This window comes from Pecten maximus, chromosome 15 (assembly GCF_902652985.1).
Source record: "Pecten maximus chromosome 15, xPecMax1.1, whole genome shotgun sequence".
NCBI lineage: Eukaryota > Metazoa > Mollusca > Bivalvia > Pectinida > Pectinidae > Pecten > Pecten maximus.
In genome coordinates this window covers 6,221,824-6,246,211 of record NC_047029.1, presented here as the reverse complement: position 1 = coordinate 6,246,211, position 24,388 = coordinate 6,221,824, and the positions used below count along the sequence as shown (strand labels likewise).

The window sequence follows — 24,388 nt, the reverse complement described above, 5'->3', positions numbered from 1 at the left end:
GATGTTCGATACACCAACAGCCCTGTACTCTAGTCATTGAGTTAGGGAAGGAAAACCACACAAACTGTACTCGTCAATGATGTTAGGGACACCATACAGCTGTACTCGTCAGTGATGTTAGGGACATCATACAGCTGTACTCGTCAGTGATGTTAGGGACACCATACAGCTGTACTCGTCAATGATATTAGGGACATCATACAGCTGTACTCGTCAGTGATGTTAGGGGCATCATACAGCTGTACTTGTCAGTGATGTTAGAGACATCATACAGCTGTACTCGTCAGTGATGTTAGGGACACCACACAGCTGTACTTGTCAGTGATGCTAGGGACACCACATAACTGTACTCGTTAGTGATGTTAGATACACCATACAGCTGTACTCGTCAGTGATGTTAGGGAAACCATACAACTGTACTTGTCAGTGATGTTAGGGACATCATACAGCTGTACTCGTCAATGATGTTAGGGACACCATACAGCTGTACTCGTCAGTGATGTTAGGGGCATCATACAGGTGTACTCGTCAGTGATGTTAGGGGCATCATACAGCTGTACTTGTCAGTGATGTTAGAGACATCATACAGCTGTACTTGTCAGTGATGTTAGGGACACCACACAGCTGTACTTGTCAGTGATGCTAGGGACACCACATAACTGTACTCGTTAGTGATGTTAGATACACCATACAGCTGTACTCGTCAGTGATGTTAGGGAAACCACACAACTGTACTCGTCAGTGATGATAGAGACATCATACAGCTGTACTCGTCAGTGATGTTAGGGACACCATACAGCTGTACTCGTCAGTGATGTTAGGGACACCATACAGCTGTACTCGTCAGTGATGTTAGGGGCATCATACAGGTGTACTCGTCAGTGATGTTAGGGGCATTATACAGCTGTACTTGTCAGTGATGTTAGAGACATCATACAGCTGTACTCGTCAATGATGTTAGAGACATCATACAGCTGTACTCGTCAATGATGTTAGATATACCATACAGCTGTACTCGTCAATGATGTTAGAGACATCATACAAGTGTACTCGTCAGTGTTAGGGACATCATACAGCTGTACTCGTCAGTGATGTTAGGGACACCATACAGCTGTACTCGTCAGTGATGTTAGGGACACCATACAGATGTACTCGTCAATGATGTTAGAGACATCATACAAGTGTACTCGTCAGTGATGTTAGGGACACCGTACACCTGTACTCGTCAATGATGTTAGGGACACCATACAGCTGTACTCGTCAGTGATGTTAGGGACATCATACACCTGTACACGTCAGTGATGTTAGGGACCTCATACAGCTGTACTCGTCAGTTATGTTAGAGACATCATACAGCTGTACTCGTCAGTGATGTTAGGGACATCATACAGATGTACTCGTCAGTGATGTTAGGGACATCATACAGCTGAATTCGTCAGTGATGTTAGAGACACCATATAGCTATACTCGTCAGTGATGTTAGGGACACCATACAGCTATACTTGTCAGTGACGTTTAGGGACATCATACAGCTGTACTCGTCAGTGATGTTAGAGACACCATACAGCTATACTCGTCAGTGATGTTAGGGACACCATACAGCTATACTCGTCAGTGATGTTAGGGACACCATACAGCTGTACTCGTCAATGATGTTAGGGACACCATACAGCTATACTTGTCAGTGACGTTTAGGGACATCATACAGCTGTACTCGTCAGTGTTAGGGACACCATACAACTGTACTCGTCAGTGATGTTAGGGACACCATACAGCTATACTCGTCAGTGACGTTGGTTGGTGCAGTTTTATACAGTTGCCAGGTACTGACCGTAGGCCGGTGGTTTTTCTCCGGGTACTCCGGCTTTCCTCCACCTCTAAACCTGGCACGTCCTTAAATGACCCTGGCTGTTAATAGGACGTTAAACAAAATAAACCAAACCAATTATACTGCTGGTTAGTTTTAAGTTATTCACTGGTTGGGGTATATGTATTTTTTCCTTCTAATTAGACATTTTTTTTGTGGTCTACAAGCGTTACCTTAAGAAGGCTGAGGTACTCGGTGGGAACACACGTGGTATAATCTGAGCGTTCCTTGTGTGACGTAGGGTCTATCCACCACGTGCCGTTAATTGTACACTGCTTCGTTACTTTGGCTGAAATATCAACACATACATAAGACAAGCGACATCAGTTATATCTCTACCTGTTGACAGAAACTTTTAATGTACAATTCTGAAGAAATATCTCATTGGCATAAACAACCATTCACATTAAAATTATCAATAAGTAGTTTTGGCCTACAATTTTTGAATTGACGAATTATTGCTAACCTCTTTTTCTTTTCCTTTTTTAGGCGCATAGCTAAATTTTATTGAATGACCGAATGTAAAAAAGATGTTTCGATGAATTGGCGATGAAGACTTGCTGGAAGAAACATTAATATAACAATGAAAAAATAGCAATATAACATTCAGAATATAGCAGAATCGCTTTTCGGCGCTAAAGTAAGATTCCCTTCAGTCAGCAGCTAGTGTTCATTCATTCAGACTTGTATAATAAAAACTGTATGATAACCATTCTTAAATTCCGTTAATCTATTCTTTATGCGATAGAAAGCTGGATGAGTTCGAAGTCCGTAAATTTACTTTGGCAAAACCGTGGTATATGTACTTCTTTCCAGAAAGTAAAATTATATTTTTGTTGGATTTGTATGTCAGATATACTGCATGTAAGCAAATAACATTTAATTTCCTTCAAATTTTCCACGTAAAAATTACATTTTACTTTCAAAACATTTGGACTGACAATTTGAGTATTTTTCTTTCTTCTAACAATTCAAATGTTACACAACAATCCTTACACCTGAGAAAAATATACAATTATGTAAACCTGTCCCTGTTTTAATTTTATTTATTTATTTATTGCAAATGTGTTGTATTATTTCATCAAATTTTTCATATATGATATGTATTTTCATAATATTCCTATAAATATACTTACGATTCATTTCCAGGATGATATATTTTAAAAACGATGGACACACTTGATTCGTTGTTGTCCCTTTGTCTGTAAAATCCCAGCAGGCCCACCCGTCCCAGGTCTGCGGACACTGCGCATGTCCGGGGTTTGTTGGATTTTCCAACTGCTTTTCACAACATTTCCATGCACTTGAACAACACTTCTTCCAGTCCTCACAGTCATACTGCTCGCCTTTGATCGTGTGACACACCTCGTTCATACTAGTCGTGTTCGTAATGTCGGGTAAAGAACGAATGTCTCCTTTTTTATTTCTAAGAAATGTTATATTTTCATTCCTCCATGTAACACTTATTTTCCGAAACACTGGGTTCCGTATAAACAGGTACAGGTAACACTCCGAACACGTGGATATACGATAATGAAACGTACTTCGAATTGAGCCTCGATCTCGGCAATATTTCGGCTGTAAATCTGTTACAGGTAGATTGGTTGGTCTTATATCCATGGAAACGGCACACTGATGATGACGACACAAATATCTTGGTATTATACATATTAAGCAATCAAATCGATAGGTTTGGATAGTTATAACGGTCGATTTTAATTTTTAAATTCCATGACATGTACATGTACATATGTAATTTGTCACTATTCTTGTAAAGAAATATATATATATTATGATAATGAACAAACATTCAATCTTAAACCAAAATTTAGAGAATTTCAACACAGGAAAGATCAAAGTAAATATTAATTAACTTTTTGATTTATATATTTTGACTATCAAAGTAGTTTTCAAATTGATCAACTATGTGTTTTTCTTATAAATACATACCTTGAAAAATACGAAGAAAATGAAATGAAAGAAGAGATACCGCCTGTGTACTGTTGTCGTCATGTTTCCGCTTTGCACCTAAATGTCTGAATAGAAAAATAGTGATGTTGGTAATTTTTATAAATTGTATTTGCAATGAAACAGTCAGAACAGTCTTCGTTAAGATATGAGATTTGAATATTTTTTTTATTTTTTTTTTTCAATATGCTTTCGTCCTTTTGAAAACTTTAAATACTTTCCTGTTGCTGGATGGTAGGCTTGATCAGCTGGTCTCCATGGTTTTGCGTTACCCTGGATGGTATGTCTAAACCGTACATGTATGGAGAGTGGCATAATAGACATTAGGGTTCCATGTTGTTCCGTCCCTATCCTATATCTAAAGTTACAAACTTTCTATTTAAATGTAAAACATTTGAGTTGACTCATTTCGATTTCTCGGAATTCCTTTCTTCATTATGTAAATATTTCTATTTCCCAATATTCAAATGTGAATGTTAATTTTACAAACGTTAAGTAACTAAGATCAGTATTACAAGCATTAAGTAACCAGGATTAATATTGCAAGCGTTCTTTAAGCGACTTGAATCACTTGGAACACCTCGGCCGATTCTCTACGGTCATCTAACCTCGGATGTATCACGGTCGTCGCCATATTGGAACTACTTTCAAGTTCCCGGATGCGGGGCGGGAGGGGGAGGGGTAAACATGGCTGCGTCCATGGATACAACACCCGTGAAAAGTGTTTTGCCCAATACGACGTGCATGCTTTGACTACAAGAAAACCGGAGGGCTCACTGTTTGATAAAGTCCAAGGCTACAAAAGAAAACTATCTAAAAGAAAGTTGAAAGACTGAGAAAAGGAATTTCTATTCCTGCTGATGACAACTCTGACAATGAAGTTTGATAAGTTGTACATCTGTATATGTGAAGAGAATGTTTAGGGGTTTCTTTAGTCAGTTCTTGAATGGAAGGTGTGAGTTCAAGGGAAGACTGTGACTTATAAGTAAATTATGGTAGGTGTAGGTGGGTCTACCCGCCACCCTTACAACCATATTGCTTACTCACTATAACCGCATACCTTCCAATATACATCATGATCAGTGTAACAGTACTAGTGCAACTATTGTTTCATTAATTACTTACCTTCACAACAATTATGAGATGTCTACATGCTTGTAATCAATTGTATTAGTACCTATTACATGTATATATTTTAAATTTACTTTTACATGTTTTTATATGCCAGTTTATAGTGGATATCTATGGTGTAGGTGGGAAATACCCAACACCCAGATAGTAATCTGCAAATAATGCACATATCCACATATAACCTATAGGTGGGTACAAAAGTATGCGAGAATACTATATAAAAAAGAGTTAAAAACCAGTTGTACGTGTGACACACTCGTCACCCATACAGGTTACATTCTTGATATATCAAAACACATTTACATGTGTATATATAGATGACTAGTCTTATGTATTTGTGCTTCTGTGTGCATATATATTGGTGATTTACTAAGAACTCTGTGTAGGTGAGGATCTATCCCGCCAACCAGGTAATTAAGTTTCTGTATAAATCTCGGCATATGCTGAAATTCATATAGTACATATAGTGTCATATTAATGATCATTTCACATACAGATGACCAAACTGTATTTTGTATCAATGTATAGCATAGGCCTGTGAAGAGAATATATTACCGGTATAAAAATATACTCTTGTAACACCTGATTGATGTAGGTGGGAACCAAATACCCTGTAAGGTATAAATATTAATACATGACATGTATAATATACATTTGGTTGAATCCACATTACTTATGTGTGACCCTAAGAAACACTTTTATGTATTCTACCATATATCTTGTTTACATACTGGACATATATATATATGTGTGTGTGTGTGTGTGTGAATTACAGTATACATATCTATTGACTAGCTTGATATATAGCAAGATGGATGATATGATCTGCCACACTAGGTTTCATTTTTGGTAACACTAATATTATAGTAGTACTGCTGACTTCCGGTTTCAATTCTTGATGTAATGAATGTGGTGTGGCACATTGTGAAAGTGTGAACAACTTCTCAATAACAAAGTTGTCCAGATGGCCCTTATGCATGCTAGGATGTAGTGTTACAAAATTTGTTTAAATGAACGACCTTGACCTTCATTTGTAGGTCATAGGGGTTAAATATGCTAAAATCAAAGACATTTAACACCTCAGGTGACCATTAAGGCCCATGTGCATCTTGTTGTTTTTATTCAAAAAGTATATTTGGAGCTGTATATAGTTTCTGTCTTTGAAAATGTTGATCAATATATATAAATACTCACCTCATTACTTGTTCAATTAATATAAATACAATTGACTTCATCGTATGCCCCAATTTCAACAGAAATTACTTTTTGTATCAGACGCAGTCGAATCCCTGCTAGTTTAAAGTTCCTTGATATATCTTGTGCAATCTGATGCCAAGTAAGATGTATATACAGGTACCAGCAAGTGAGAATCTGAGAGTCACCGCTTTAGCTTGTTCAATGTATCTATTCCAATACATGTACTTAACTTTTCTGATAATAAATTGTTTTAATTGCAATATTTTAATTCATATACATGTAACTGTATTTTAAGTAAATCCTTGTTAAATGTCTGCTATATATAACTATATATAGTTTAAAAATATAAATTCAACACGACAACTGTATATATATACACACACATATATATAGCTCCATATAGCTTGACAATGAAGAATCCTAAATATTCACAGGGATTTCATTATCATTCAATTAATTCAAAGTAATTAATTGTTCAAAATATCAACTGTTTGCATTATGTAACTGCCTGAATACTGTTGATCTAGGAAATCATTATCAAATGCCACCAATGATACTATATACACAGTAATCAAATAAATTGTCATATGTGGACTCATTAGCAATAAATAAGTGACAAAGATTTTAACTATAGTCTGATTTTTCCTTATTAAGTTATAATAACTTTTGTGTAACGATGTTGCATTGGTGCAATTGAGTCGTCTGTATCAGGTAGTAGACAAGAGTCTCCTGTCCACATATTCTTTTGTATTGTTGTTAGCCATATATATCACACTGCGAGTTTCACCAATCATTAGTGTTGGTATGATTATTGATTATAATCAATAGGTTAATCCTGCTGAACCAATGGGGGGTGTTCAGGTGGCACATTGGTAACACATGCACTTGCCTTTCACCTAGGCGGCCGGGGTTCGATTCCCCCTATCGGATGTGGAAAGGTATGAGGTCACCTGTCCGACCACATGGGTTTTCTTCAGGTACTATAATGGTTTCCTCCCACAGTAAGACCTTTCGTGCGCTTCCATCCAGGCCAACAAGCGTGTTTAATATAAGTTAATATAAATTGTTTCAAAATTGTTTTAAATCAATTACAAAGGTTAATGATTGATTATAAATTTTAATAATCAATTATTAAAAAACAAAAAATAACAAACCACCATTTTCAGATTGCCAGTGATTCTGTATTCTTGCCCTTTTCAAAGGACATGCAATTGCAAGATGTCAAAACATAAATATGACAGAATGATTTTACATAATAATTAGTCATACATTGGTAAATACCGAGCTAAATAAAACAAGCATTCTGTGAGTATTGCTAGACCAATACATGTCCCCTACCGGTGCCCACAAGTTAAAACTTTAGCCAAATTTGAGTAAAAAAGTTTAGCCACAACTGAAACATTATCATTTTATGAAAATAAGTTCATTCCAAACAATGTGTAAATTCAGCTCTATTGGGTGAATAAACAATGTTTCCTGCCCATAAAAGATATTCAGGTATTTGTTTGGTATGTCTACTGTACAGAGTAAAAGAATCTAAAGTGAATTTAAATTGAAATGTGTAATAACTGAAGTATCTTGACCACAAACAAAATTCAGTGATTCCAGATCTCCTAACAATTGGTGATCGGGCAGTTTATATCCATCAGATCAAACAAATGAAACTGGTGTTATTGTGAAAGTGTTATTGAATGGTTTCTCACAGGAAATAATCTCTGCAAAAGTGATCATGACATAGTGAGAGTGTCACTATACCTGGCATTAAATATAATCCCTGTGAACAATTGTCTTAAGAATCTACTTTATATAGCAACAGAATCCACAAGAATGATGTGTATGTCACTAGATGCAGCGAGTTGCTTAAAATTACACTTGACAGGAGAAATCATATATACAGTCAGTAACGACGAGTCATTTTCTGCCACAAATGGAGCAACAATGTTCCTTTGGTCCTGAAAAAACAACACTTTCAAATCCAAAGTAATTCACAAGAATAATTCTATAACATGTTTCACTTTCACAAAACTTTCTCATTTCCACCGTCATACCGATTCTGTTTTTTGCAATATAATTTTTGTTTTAGTAAAGAATTGCCACTGACGGTTGTCCAACACGTCCAGCACGACCGATTTCTTGTAGGTATTTCTCCAGTGTTGTTGGGGGCCTGCAATGAATGATACGTGAAACACTTGGAGCATTAAGCCCCATTCCCAGTGCAACAGTTGCCAAAACTAATCTGACTTTAGGGGTTTCTTTAGTCAGTTCTTGAATAGTGATTTTCTTCATGGACTCTGCATAATCTTTGTGGTATTGGGCATATATTCTATTCTGTGGAATTTCCTCACCATCATAGCTGGCACCCTTAAGTTTATACGAAAGAAACTGATAAAAATAGGACAATGCTTCCAAACTTTCCACATACATTATGGTTACTGGAAAATGAACTCCTTTTTCCAGCAATTCTGTTGCCACTGGTTGTATCAAGTCATCAAATTTGTCAAATTTATGAAAGTTTGGCAATCTGGTTCTAATGTCTATAAATATCTTTGGACGGTCCACATTCTCACTGATAACAAGTGGATTTTTCAAATTCAGCTGTTTAGATAGACTTGCAATTGATTTCGGTGTAGCAGTTGCTGTGAGAATTAAATGCAAAGCTTTCTCTAGAATGCACATTAACTCCCCAAGCTTCTGGAATGCAGGACGGAATTCTTCTCCCCTTCAAAAAAAAGGGGAAAAAAAGATTAATTGCGGTTGACATTAACAAATTTAGAACAAGATTAATTCGTAATTGTTTGTCGCCTCTTTCCTGCGCATGCTTTGTCGATAAATTTCCCAAAAACGGGCTATGATTAGATAACCCTGCAAAGTTTTAATTCAATCCGACACCAATGAAATTATAACAATTTTAATTATAATACAAATTATCAAAATTTACCATTTTCTTAAAAATATATTGTTGAAGGCAAAGACTGGTTATTGCAACTTGATTTCTTTTTCAATAAGGACTGATTATACTCTAAAATATGAATTCTATCTCATTTTATTTTGCAACATTGCCCTAATGCTCATTTAATTTTTTTTTGCAAATGTGTATTTATACATACCATTCTGAAACCATATGGACTTCATCTATGACTACTGCACAAATGATCTCTTGGTACAGTTGAGACCTAAGAAGTCGACTCTGGATGACAATAAATTATGCAAAAGTCTCCTCTCTCCAGTTGCTCAAATGGAACATCAATTTCAACATATTCATGATCCTGTTCCTCATCGTTCTCGCAATCCGCATCTGTATAAGTTGAGCCATGAGTACCTGTGAAATATGAAACAGAGATGGGTTATTCAGGCTGATTTCACACTAGTCAGAACAATAGGTTATGTCATGCCTACTGGTGGTTTCAGTTGGTTTGGGTTATGTAAGTTTGGAAAAGGAAAAAGTACTGGTGAGCTGATAACAATTGTCAAAGCAATGAAAAATGAAAGGTACCATACATGTTACGGGAAAGAGTATTATTCAATATTCATCTTGCATTTTGGTACATGACATTTTAAATTTGGTGGTTTTTAAATACGAATGAAATTGACAATTAAAGCATTCTACTTTACAGAGATACATATCTAACCAAACCAACAAAGCCAGACCATCAGTGGGAGGGGCTAAACTGGACACAGGGACATAACTTATCACTGTATCATGTGTATGAAAGGGCTGATATGTATTTCAAACATTTGTAGTAGCAATTGTGACTGTCACACGTGCACCTGTTTTTGTGTTTTAAATGACTATTATAATTTTTTTTTATGGTTGGCTGTCTTAATTATGTGCTTTTACTTACATCGTAAAATGTATCTAAAGATGTATGATCGATTCCCCGGTGTTACAAATTTAAACCTACAACGTTAACGATATCTTTCCATACTTTGACCAGATCTATAACAGACATGAGGGGATCCAAACATACAATACATAAAGCATACAATATAACTGACACATACCAGTGAAGTTCAAACTGCAAACAGTAAATCCCTCCTTCCTCATTGTAATGACTTGGTCCTGGATTAGGAGAATTCAGCGGGGACATTGGTTTCCGTTTCTCCATTTTCAGCTGACAAAACCACGGTAACAGCTGAAATATCACACTTTTGCCGTAGCCTGTGGGTAATACCGATACACAGTCATGATCTTCGTATAATGCTCGCAACGTTTCAATCTGTTTCTCCTTCAAAGTGATATTGTTTTCTTTAAATAAAGGACAATTATCGAGAAAATACTTAAACACTGTTCGAATGACGCCATTTTGGAGATCTATATGCACAGCGGAGATTCATCCATAATGAGTGATACGGCGACCGCATCACAAATGCACGGCGTTTATACATATCAAATACCGTGATACATCCGAGGTTAGATGACCGTAGAGAATCGGCCGAGGTGTTCCGAGTGCGACTTGAATATATACATATAACAAGCATTTATATAACCGAGATCAATGTTACAAACGTTATGTAACTAGGATTAATGCCGTAATGTTACAAGTGATTACTATTACAATCGTTAAGTGACCGTGATTAATGTTTCCCAAAAGTTTTACTTGTGTTTTCTTATCACAAAGCATATCGACCTAAAAATCTATATACGTATATATTAGCTACTGTATTTGTTTATGTTTAACGTCCTATTAACAGCCTGTGTCATTTAAGGACGTGCCAGGTTTTGGAGGTGGAGGAAAGCCGGAGTACCCGGAGAAAAACCACCGGCCTACGGTCAGTACCTGGCAACTTCCCCACGTAGGTTTCGAACTCGCAACCCAGAGGTGGAGGGCTAGTGTTAAAGTGTCGGGACACCTTAACCACTCGGCCACCGCTACTGTATGGAGCGACACATTTTTTTGCATACGCTTCACGTTGTTAAGCGTAGCACAATCTATAACCAAATTAAAAAAAAAAGATTCGTATAGGAAATGAAATAGTTCAGTTGTGTTGTAGTATTATATACAGATGATAGAAGTTTAAAGCGACTATATCTGTAGATTCATGCTCATTTTTTGTGTTCCTCTTATCAATATGGGGTTTAAAAATGGCGATATCCCAGCCTATATCGAAAAAGTATGTTCTATAAATCTATGTTTGCTAGTTTTAAAACACTTTTTAACCCGGATGTTGTTTGTAAAGAATGCTACACAGAAAAGCCGAATAGATCGAGCCATGTGGGTGGGAGTGACGCGTTAGTGCCGCAATTACTTGTATGCACTGATTCGGGTATGTACAAAACACTTGTAATTTTCGAGATAAAGGGAAAGTCTTAGTTATATTAAATATATACATTAGTATATATATATAACATAGTAACACAAATGACGAAGGAAGACAACTTTTTGACTTGTGCCCTGACCGGGCCTCGAACTCACGATCTACGGCACCCAATCGCCTAACCAGAAATACCCGCAGCTTATACCGCTGCGCCACATCGGCGTTCTTAAACAAGAACGTTTCAATGGCGCAGTGATGGTCGGCCCGATACCCTGACATGATCATTGTGGAAGTCGTTCAGTTACAGTCGCTTTAATGATAAAGTAAAAGTCGGATACCTTGCAGTATCTTATGAATCCAAATATACCCTGTATCAACATTAACAGTTGAGGAGTGTAGGTATGCTTCATAAATAACTAAGGTCACGGAATTCCGCACATAATAAAGGCGCATGTGCACCTAATGCCGTTAGTGGCTAGGGGTCAGTCAGGTCATCTTGTTTGACTGGTAAACAGAAGCAAATTTAGCTATTTTGCTATTTTAATAGCGCAACGTTGGAATCCTGGGACGATAAGACGCGACATTAAACTTCCGTGGAGTGAAATATATAACGCTGAGTAGAGAGAGCGAGTTGACACGTGACGAGACTTTAGGGACGGTTGTGATAGTGTTGTAGTGATGTGACGAGACTTTAGGGACGGTTGTGATAGTGTTGTAGTGATTTGACGAGACTTTAGGGACGGTTGTGATAGTGTTGTAGTGATTTGACGAGACTTTAGGGACGGTTGTGATAGTGTTGTAGTGATTTGACGAGACTTTAGGGACGGTTGTGATAGTGTTGTAGTGATGTGACGAGACTTTAGGGACGGTTGTGATAGTGTTGTAGTGATTTGACGAGACTTTAGGGACGGTTGTGATAGTGTTGTAGTGATTTGACGAGACTTTAGGGACGGTTGTGATAGTGTTGTAGTGATTTGACGAGACTTTAGGGACGGTTGTGATAGTGTTGTAGTGATTTGACGAGACTTTAGGGACGGTTGTGATAGTGTTGTAGTGATTTGACGAGACTTTAGGGACGGTTGTGAGAGTGTTGTAGTAATTTGACGAGACTTTAGGGACGGTTGTGATAGTGTTGTAGTGATTTGACGAGACTTTAGGGACGGTTGTGATAGTGTTGTAGTAATTTGACGAGACTTAAGGGACGGTTGTGACAGTGTTGTAGTAATTTGACGAGACTTTAGGGACGGTTGTGATAGTGTTTGTAGTAATTTGACGAGACTTAAGGGACGGTTGTGATAGTGTTGTAGTGATGTGACGAGACTTTAGGGACGGTTGTGATAGTGTTGTAGTGGATTGTATACAAGTGTCCTACAGTAGGCATATCATTTATTGTTAAGGAATATTTAGATAATAAACATTTAGCGGCGCGAAATTATATAGATTATGTAAATATAGAAAGTAAATGGATGGATGGATGGATGGATGGATGGATATGGATTGATGGATGGATGGATGGATGTAATGTTTTGCCTTGAACTTGTGGGGTGCAACCGTCAGTTTTTCATTTCCGTTCGTTCCGTCGCTAAAACTTATGCGCAGTGAGATATGTTTATGAGAGGAAAACGCCAATTACTCTAAATTCCGTCTCCTATAGGCGACGAAGATATTTTGACGAATGTCTACCACAACTGATGAGAACATGATATGCTACAAGGGAAGTAAACAGCTGTAACGGTATACTGATCTCAGGTATCCACCTCCACATTGTCTCGGAAATATGACAGACGAATTTAATATTTCACAGAAGATTTTAAACAATCAAGTAGGATTGAGACAGGCCTTAACTTCGGTACACAGACACGACACTCAACCGCACAGCTACAAAAGCTAGCTATTGGACTAAGCAGCTGAAATGCCCGTATCTATCTTACCGTTATCTAACCCAAAGGTACCCGCGGTTTAGATTTGTCTTTATTATTATCAAGGTTGTCTTTAAATCCGTACAGTTGGTCAAATGGATTATCAGTCGTAGTTGGCCTAGATCTGTCAGATTTGATGTCAATGAACGAAGGGAACGTAACGAAATTACAAATACATTCGTACCAACTAGCCTACATGTATTCACGTTTCATCAGGTCAACATCTCTTACGATAGGAAGGAGTAATAACTAAAAGCTGTGTTCGCCTCCTACATGGTATTTTTTATCTTCCATTTTTTCCCAAAATCTTACTTTTACCGTAGACTCCTGTACCTTTTTTTTTTTTTTTTTTTTGACGTTTCATTTCTTTCTCCTCCAATATGACTTTAATTCTGTTTTACCGTTGAACTGGTCCATATAATGCATCGTATTTGGTCGTTTGTGTGATAAGTGCATAGATTAAATGTGTGAGTGTTTTCAATGTTTTTAATGTTTTTGTGTATATCAAATCCATTAAGCGTACTTTCAATAAGTGTTAATCCTATGTCCGCGTGTTATATACAATCCTATGTGAAAACATATAATTCTATGTCGCTTTATTTGATGTTGGCAGTGGTATATCTAACAGTACTCATAAACTTACCATAGAGTGGATTGTATGCTTAGGAAAAGTGTTATTTATCAACGTTTATGTACACCATGCCATTTCAGTGAAATAACGTTTTGATTCATTTCAAGAAGGTTTACGATCTTAAATGACCCTACTTTGTTGATAGGGCGTTGAAAAGTAACAAACGATGATTTCCTGACAGTAAGCTGTAAAGAGGTAGGAAATCTGACAAATATCCGTGATTGTTAAAAAGACATAATGTTTGTAAATATAAACTTTATATTTATTTTACGACATTTACGAAACAAGTTATATCAACCTCTATCAATCAGGCTTTTTTTGGCCCGGATTGAACTGTGAGGGGGTGTTACTGTGGGAGGAAACCAGGAAAACTTGGGATAACCCACGTGGTCAGCCAGGTGACCCCGTACATTTTTTTGCCCTATCGGAGATTCGAACCCTGGTCGACTAAATGGAAATGTGTTACTACTGTGCCACCCGACCATCTATACAGTTTAACGTCACTATCTTCAGGTTTGTTTACGACTTCTCAATATATCCTTTGGCTATTTTCTGTTTTATTGTACTGTATTTTAACAACGGAGAAAGGATATCTTAATAGTTTCCAGATAACGATCATATACATTTCATAATCTAAAATATTCTATATGTGACAAATCATGCCAAAAACTGAAAATATAACATCAGAAGCAAGTGCATGATAGTAGGTTTTAATTAGGGTTTGGCCTAGTCTTATTTGATGTTTGGCGTAAACATAAGAAACAATGGAAACGTTAATAATGAATTCAATCCTTATTCCCACCTTGGGAACGTTAATAATGAATTCAATCCTTACTCTCACTTCGAGAAAGTTAATAATAAATTAAATAATTACTCTCACATTGAGAACGTTAATAATGAATTCAATCCGTACTCTCACCTTGTGAATTTAATAATGAGTTAAATCCTTGTTCTCCCTTTAACAACGTTGGTAATAAATGCAATCCTTATTCTCACCTTGGGAAGGTTAATAATGAATTCAACCCTTATTTTCACCCTAAGAGCGTTAAGAATATATTAAATCCTGTTTCTCACCTTGAGAACGTTAATAATCAATTAAATCCTCATTCTCATCTAGAAAACGTTGATAATGAATAAAATTATTATTCTCAGCTTGAGAACGATGATGATGAATTCAATTCTTACTCTCACCTTGAGAACGTTAATAATGAATTCAATCCCTTTTCTTACCTTGGGAACGCTAATAATGAATTCAATCCCTATTCTCACATTGAGAACGTTATTAATGAATTCAATCCCTATTCTCACATTAAGAACGTTATTAATGAATTCAATCCCTATCCTCCCCGTTAGAACGTTATTAATGAATTCAATCCCTATTCTCCCCGTTAGAACATTATTAATGAATTCAATCCCTATTCTCCCCGTTAGAACGTTATTAATGAATTCAATCCCTATTCTCCCCGTTAGAACATTATTAATGAATTCAATCCCTATCCTCCCCGTTAGAACGTTATTAATGAATTCAATCCTTATTCCCCCCGTTAGAACGTTAACAATAAATTCAATCCTTTTTCTAACCTTGGGAACGTTAACAATGAATACAATCCTTTTCTTACCTTGAGGCCACTAATAATGAATTCAATCCTTATTCTCACCTTGAGACCGTAAATAATGAATTCAATCCTTATTCTCACCATGAGAACGCTAATATTGAATTCAATCCTCGTTCTCAACTTGAGAACGTTAATAATGAATTCAATCGGTACTCTCACCTTGGGAATTTAATAATGAATACAATCCTTATTCTCACCTTGGGAACGTAAATAATGAATTAAATTCTTGTTCTCCCTTTAACAACGTTGGTAATAAATGCAATCCTTATTCTCACCTTGGGAAGGTTAATAATGAATTCAACCCTTATTTTCACCCTAAGAGCGTTAATAATATATTAAATCCTTATTCTCACCTTGAGAACGTTAATAATCAATTAAATCCTCATTCTCATCTAGAAAACGTTGATAATGAATTAAATTCTTGTTCTCAGCTTGAGAACGTTGACGATGAATTCAATTCTTACTTTCACTTTGAGAACGCTAATAATGAATTCAATCCCTATTCTCACATTGAGAACGTTATTAATGAATTCAAAACCGATTCTCCCCGTTAGAACGTTATTAATGAATTCAATCCTTATTCTCACCTTGAGAACGTAAATAATGAATTCAATCCTAACTCTCACATTGAGAACATTATTAATGAATTCAATCCCTATTCTCACATTGAGAACGTTATTAATGAATTCAATCCCTATTCTCACATTAAGAACGTTATTAATGAATTCAATCCCTATTCTCCCCGTTAGAACGTTATTAATGAATTCAATCCCTATTCTCACATTGAGAACGTTATTAATGAATTCAATCCCTATTCTCCCCGTTAGAACGTTATTAATGAATTCAATTCCTATTCTCACATTAAGAACGTTATTAATGAATTCAATCCCTATTCTCACATTGAGAACGTTATTAATGAATTCAATCCCTATTCTCACATTAAGAACGTTATTAATGAATTCAATCCCTATTCTCCCCGTTAGAACGTTATTAATGAATTCAATCCCTATTCTCACACTGAGAACATTATTAATGAATTCAATCCTTATTCCCCCCGTTAGAACGTTAATAATAAATTCAACCCTTTTTCTAACCTTGGGAACGTTAACAATGAATACAATCCTTTCTCACCTTGAGGCCACTAATAATGAATTCAATCCTTATTCTCACCTTGAGACCGTAAATAATGAATTCAATCCTTATTCTCACCATGAGAACGCTAATATTGAATTCAATCCTCGTTCTCAACTTGAGAACGTTAATAATGAATTCAATCGGTACTCTCACCTTGGGAATTTAATAATGAATACAATCCTTATTCTCACCTTGGGAACGTAAATAATGAATTAAATTCTTGTTCTCCCTTTAACAACGTTGGTAATAAATGCAATCCTTATTCTCACCTTGGGAAGGTTAATAATGAATTCAACCCTTATTTTCACCCTAAGAGCGTTAATAATATATTAAATCCTTATTCTCACCTTGAGAACGTTAATAATCAATTAAATCCTCATTCTCATCTAGAAAACGTTGATAATGAATTAAATTCTTGTTCTCAGCTTGAGAACGTTGACGATGAATTCAATTCTTACTTTCACTTTGAGAACGTTAATAATGAATTCAATCCCTTTTCTTACCTTGGGAACGCTAATAATGAATTCAATCCCTTTTCTTACCTTGGGAAGGTTAATAATGAATTCAACCCTTATTTTCACCCTAAGAGCGTTAATAATATATTAAATCCTTATTCTCACCTTGAGAACGTTAATAATCAATTAAATCCTCATTCTCATCTAGAAAACGTTGATAATGAATTAAATTCTTGTTCTCAGCTTGAGAACGTTGACGATGAATTCAATTCTTACTTTCACTTTGAGAACGTTAATAATGAATTCAATCCCTTTTCTTACCTTGGGAACGCTAATAATGAATTCAATCCCTTTTCTTATCTTGGGAACGCTAATAATGAATTCAATCCCTATTCTCACATTAAGAACGTTATTAATGAATTCAAAACCGATTATCCCCGTTAGAACGTTATTAATGAATTCAATCCTTATTATCACCTTGAGAACGTAAATAATGAATTCAATCCTTATTCTCACATTGAGAACATTATTAATGAATTCAATCCTTATTCCCCCCGTTAGAACGTTATTAATGAATTCAAAACCGATTCTCCCCGTTAGAACGTTATTAATGAATTCAATCCTTATTCTCACCTTGAGAACGTAAATAATGAATTCAATCCTTATTCTCACATTGAGAACATTATTAATGAATTCAATCCTTATTCCCCCCGTTAGAACGTTAATAATAAATTCAACCCTTTTTCTTACCTTGGGAACGTTAACAATGAATACAATCCTTTTCTTACCTTGAGGCCGCTAATAATGAATGAATTCAATCCTTATTCTCACCTTGAGAACGTTAATAATCAATTCAATCCTTATTCTCACATTGAGAACGCTGCATTACCTGAGTTTGACCTAGATGTACATGATGACTGTTTTCGATGAAGCAAATTAAATCTTATGTTACTGGAATACATTGTTTCATAATGAAATTTACCAACGGGTCAGTGTATACAATTCTGTTTTTGTACATATCTTATTTTATACTTTTCTGGAGGGCCAGAGTATATGAAACAAACCAAAAAAACCCTAAAACAAACAAACAAAAACAAAAACAAAATGACAGGGATTTTATCCTAGTGTACGTTTATCCTTGTTTTACCTCTCGCATTGTGATTGGATGATTTGAGTTGCCGTCTTAGCGACAGTGGTATAACGACGTGATTGTTCTAATAGACAACATGTTATTGGTCAGCATGTATTACAGTGTTAGGTCGATTACTCAATGATAAGGTATCTCGTTACACACACCTCTTGTTAACCTCTGGCGAATTAATTATTTGAAATTTAAAAATTTAACATTTGCTAAATCAAAATCCTTTTGGAACCGGGCAACACCCCATTAAAGGTGTTACCTATAATAAATCTTAAATAAATGGTCAGTAAATCATGTTCTTAATCGCATGAACGTTTTTTTACAGAACTACATCACATCAAAGAAACCCTAAATGGTAGCTGTTTTGTCAGTGGGTATATTTAATGTCCTTCTCGCTAAGTGTTGATAATGGTCGGTCACTTAGTACACACCCTGGATTGGTCGTTGGAGATAAAACCGCCATTTTAACACCTGGAATTGTATTTTTATGAAAACATCTTATCAAAAGTAAACGTAACAATAACCATATATCATCAGGGACAGGGTGCGTGTTACTGTTATAGATATGGCTTGTTTTGTAATAAAAAAAAATCTTGTGCTAAAACTTATCTTATCAAACTCGTTTGTTTTCACCCAAGTGAAAAGAACAATTGAGTATTGAGTGTAAGTGTTGCATTTCATCAGTAATCACAATATCGTTAAGTATATTAGACTTTCATCGTTCAGTATATTAGATTTCATCGTTCAGTATATTACATTTTATTATTCTTTATATTACATTTCATCATCAAGTATATTACATTTTATCATTTAAATATCACATTTCATCGTTCAGTATATTACATTTCATCGTTCAGTTTTATACATTTTATCATTAATGCATTACATTTCATCGTTCAGTAAATAATAACATTTCACCATTAATGTAGTTACATTTTATTAATGTATTACATTCCATATATGTATATAAGTATATTAAATTTTATATTTTTCTATATTACATTTTATAATCCAGTATATAACATTTTATCATTTAAATATTACATTGTATCGTTCAGTTTATTACATTTTATCATTCTTTATATTACGTTTTAGAACTCTTTGTAGTACGTTTTATGATTCTTTATATTTCCTTTTATCATCCAGTATATTACATTTTATCATCCAGTATATTACATTTTATCATCCAGTATATTACATTTTATCGTTCGATATATTATATTTTACGTTGGTATTCTTTCCAGGCCTTTTGCTTCAAATTTATACTTATAATATATGCGTGTATGTATTAGTTTGTGTACTGATTAAATGATGTTCGACTTGAGATGTAAGAAACCTCCGTGTAACTATCATCTACTATTTCCCTTTGGTATACTCAATTACAATGATCTCCCCCACATCCCCATCCAATCGTTATCGTATTATACATAATTACCACTATTTAGCATCTTATAATGTATAAGTACGTTTAATTATATAATTAGGAACGGACGTCTGTAATATTCATGTAACTTGTGCCAAATCGTTTTGCTTTATATTGGCAATAAATTATATTGTATACTGATGCTTTACAACCCAAAATTATGTGGAGTAGTTTACTGTCTGTATTAAGCTAATCTTTAATTTCATTGGTGGCAGTACTTGGCTGCAACATGATGACTTTGACATTTCTAGACCTAATCCTTAAGTGTTTACAACAACAGATGCATATACAGAAATAAAGCAAATTATAATTCGTACGATTTAATATGTTAAGTTTACATATTGAAAGGAATCACAATACACATCAAATTATATATCAACTTTAGATATGAATCGGTGTATTCCAAAACATCTATATTTTAATTATAAATAAGTCTATTCCAAAACATAAATATCAATCTTAAATATGATTCAGTGTATTCCAAAACATTAATGTCAACTGTAGTTATGAAATTGTGTATTCTACACAAGACATTAATATCAACATTAATGATGATGAGAATTGGTGTATTCAAAAACATCAATATCAACTTTGAATTATGAATGAGTGTATTCCAAAGCATCTATATCAACTGTAATTAGGAATTAGTGTATTCCAAAAAATCCATATCAACTTTAAATATGAATTATTGAATTCCAAAACATCCATATCAACTTTAAATATGAATTATTGAATTCCAAAACATCCATATCAACTTTAAATATGAATTATTGAATTCCAAAACATCAATATCAACTTTAAATATGAATTCGTGTATTCCAAAACATCAATATAAACTTTAATAATGAATTAGTGTATTCCAAAACATCAATGTCAACTTTAATTATGAATTAATGTATTACAAAACATTAATGTCAACTGTAGTTATGAATTAGTGTATTCCAAAACATTAATATCAACATTAGTTATGAATTAGTGTATTCCAAAATATCAATATCAACTGAAGTTATGAATTAGTGTATTCCAAAACATCAGTATCAACTGCATCGTGTAGCTGGTTCGTCTTTCTAGGATTTATCTAGGACCCCACCCTAAACTCACACGAGTTTGTGGTAGAATTTTCACATGCATTGATGGTCGAAATAGCGGTATGTCGCACCTTTCATAATCATTAACCGGCATATGAGTTAAATATACTATATTTATGTAGAGTCATTCACAATTGTATGACATCATGGCTCAAAGTGACTAAAATCACTCTAGTCTTGTACATGTACAATAGAAATGGTGGTACATTATCTTCAAAGAGAAGTGCATATTTTTAATGAAACCTTGCCTTTGTTTCGATCATTCATGGAACCCTGAAGTAGAAATACAAACATTTTATATCCTATTCATATTATACTAGTATTTTTTGTTTTTACTTTACTGCAAACGTTGATCTTTCAAATGTCATCTTATATTTTGTTAATGTTTTATATATATATATCTTTTTGTTTTTACTATACTGCAAAAGTTGATCTTTCAAATATCAACTCTACCTCTTTATGATTTCAGTACTGTAAGTTAATATAAAAATAATGTAGGATTGCCAGTTCTTCTTCAGTGTATGCGGATGTAGCTAGTTAATTTATCCAACCATAAGACACGATTACAAATACTGTATTCTAAAATAACATACTAGTACATTTTTGTGTTAAAATTCAAAATGTTTTCATCGTATAATATAAAGATACAAAATTGGATTGTTAAACGAACAGTGCAAGAATAAGAACAAATGATTTATGTCGTGCTCAAGTACATTCTAACTTTATTCCCAATGACAGGAGTATTTGGTAGACCACCATGAATGATTACATAGGACGATTAACAAAACTGTATTTTTCCTGAAGCAAATCCTTTTAAAATATATATTTTAAAATAGAATACTTCTTTGAATATGATAAACGAAGATGTTTGGATATATTTTCAAAGATTTACTTGGTAAAAGTATGACATTTTCCAGGAATATGTATGATTCTGGGTGACACGATGTGCTACAAACACGCTTAATATCTATCTGTTGGTGTTGGGATGGTCGGATGGCACAGTGGTAACAGACTTGCCTTTCATTTAGGCGGCCAGTGTTCGATTTCCCAATCGGACTTAAAATGTTTGGGGTCACCTGCCCGACCAGGTTGGTTTTCCCCGGGTACTTCGGTTTCCTCCCACAGTAAGACCTCTCACGCGCCTCCATCAAGGCCAATAATCGTGATTAACATGATATGATATTACTTGTTTTGTAATTGTTGTAAAATAAATAAAGTTTATGTATATATTAAATGTATTTATATTATTGCTAGTGGTTTTATCACTGTTTTAAAGGTTAATTACTAAGTTAATAGAATGGCCTCTCCTGTTTTATAAGGTCAATATAGACACGAAAATCAGAATCCCTGGTCAATATAGACACGAAAATCAGAATCCCTGGCCAATATGATAGGACAGAAAATCAGAATCCCCGACCAATACGATAGGACAGAAAAATCACAATCCCCGGCCAATATGATAGGACAGAAAAATCATAATCCCTTGGCCAATATGATAGGACAGAAAAATCAGAATCCCTGGCCAATACGATAGGACAGAAAAATCAGAATCCCTGGCCAATATGATAGGACACTAAAATCAGAATCCCTGGCCAATACGATAGGACAGAAAAATCAGAATCCCCGGCCAATATGATAGGACAGAAAAATCACAATCCCTGGCCAATATGATAGGACAGAAAAATCACAATCCCTGGCCAATATGATAGGACAGAAAAATCAGAATCCCCGGTCAATATGAGAGGACACTAAAATCAGAATCCCCGGCCAATATGATAGGGCACTAAAATCAGAATCCCCGGTCAATATAGACACGAAAATCAGAATCCCTGGCCAATATGATAGGACACTAAAATCAGAATCCCCGGTCAATATAGACACGAAAATCAGAATCCCTGGCCAATATGATAGGACAGAAAATCACAATCCCCGGCCAATATGATAGGACAGAAAAATCAGAATCCCCGGCCAATATGATAGGACAGAAAAATCACAATCCCCGGCCAATATGATAGGACAGAAAAATCAGAATCCCCGGCCAATATGATAGGACAGAAAAATCATTATCCCTGGCCAATATGATAGGACAGAAAAAATCATTATCCCTCGCCAATATGATAGGACAGAAAAATCACAATCCCCGGCCAATACGATAGGACAGAAAAATCAGAATCCCTGGCCAATATGATAGAACAGAAAAATCATAATCCCCGGCCAATATGATAGGGCACTAAAACCATAATCCTCGGCCAATATGATAGGACAGAAAAATCAGAAAAATAGGAGAAGTCAAACGGAAAACAAAGAACCTCTGCTTTGTATTAACACCAAAAGGATGATTTTGTTTATTACAGAAATATATAAAACTAAAGAAATTGTTACTAACATAACCATACCATTACGATAAAGACATGAGACCACGCCTTTGGAGACTATTTCTCTAGATATTGCCAATGCTTTATTTTAATGTTGCTGAACGCAAATTCTAATGCTGATGGTGCAGATGATCCAGAAACGCATTTATATATATAGTACATCATAACAGACTATCGTGTTAAATTAACCTCGTTTTGTATTTGTCAGCAAATACCTACGCACTGTCTGTCATATGTTATGTAACACACTCGCAAAACCTGTGAATAAACCCATGTAAAAATCGAGGTAAGACACTTAATGCAGATTCATCATCATATTCCTTACCTGTTTAATTGACATGGATCTCAATAAGGTTTTAGCTTGTCGACTCCATGTTTTCTCTCCTTACATCAACAGATTACAAACTAGGCACTCCATGTTTACATGCTCCCTCGCCGGTAGCTTTCACTCAACGCGATAACCAGTGTTTGCACCCCTCGTATCACTCCGACGGGAGACGTCACAGCGACCCCCGATATCAACCTTATACCAGGTCAGTTCTTTCACAGATCCTTTAAGCCATTTCTTACTTGTCTTTTGATAACCCGAACTTGCCAAAATCAATGAAGTAAAATATCTTGAACTGCCAGAGTTTAATGGAACTGTGATTGTTTGCCAGCTTTTGAGTCGAAATTAAATGTGTCTTACCCAGTTCGAGTAGAGACAGAGTCACTGAAAATACGTATATTATCTTTGATACTGATCACATGAACTCTTATAGCATTTCTCATCTGAACAAAATAAATATATAAATATGCATTATTGTTATCATATTTTCTCTATACTCCTTGTTATTTGAAGATTTCTTATTAACACCAATAATTAAACTAACAATATATTATGGACACAATTTTATTTGTAATAGTCTGTATTGAAAATGCCTTCATTAACCGGAAAACAATGCCATCATTTGTCAGAAAATTAGGTGGTTATTGTCCATTTCGGATCAAACATATGACTGCACCTCTTCACAACCACCATCCTTCGTTAAGTACTAGTCAGATGGACATCGAGAAATATATTGAGGTTATCGGATATTCTGGACTTGAATATGTTCCAAGCCCAAGCTGACTCTGTTTTAGTGACCTTAAACCATCATTGGCAATACTATTACAGGTGTAATGTATTGATATTGTCAACAGTCATT

At 35.2% G+C, this 24,388-nt stretch overlaps 2 protein-coding genes across 2 annotated transcripts in view; both read right to left on the bottom strand.

The window, feature by feature from the left end:
- LOC117343658 (calcitonin gene-related peptide type 1 receptor-like) overlaps positions 1–23,640 on the bottom strand; it is a 45,532-nt gene extending 21,892 nt beyond the window's left edge. The window contains exons 1-4 of the mRNA XM_033906115.1: positions 23,527–23,640; positions 3,818–3,903; positions 3,004–3,499; positions 2,041–2,156 (exon numbers count right to left, since the gene is read on the bottom strand). Coding sequence (XP_033762006.1) covers positions 2,041–2,156; positions 3,004–3,499; positions 3,818–3,880 — 675 coding nt within the window. The 5' untranslated portion in view covers positions 3,881–3,903; positions 23,527–23,640. The remainder of the gene's footprint in view (positions 1–2,040; positions 2,157–3,003; positions 3,500–3,817; positions 3,904–23,526) is intronic.
- Positions 7,627–10,233, bottom strand: LOC117343659 (Werner syndrome ATP-dependent helicase homolog). The gene is made up of 3 exons (XM_033906116.1): positions 10,166–10,233; positions 9,271–9,482; positions 7,627–8,882 (listed from the first exon to the last, which is right to left on the bottom strand). The coding sequence occupies exons 2-3, from the start codon at positions 9,282–9,284 to the stop codon at positions 8,243–8,245; spliced, it is 654 nt and encodes a 217-aa protein (XP_033762007.1). The 5' UTR covers positions 9,285–9,482; positions 10,166–10,233; the 3' UTR covers positions 7,627–8,242.
- Positions 23,641–24,388: the final 748 nt, after the last annotated feature.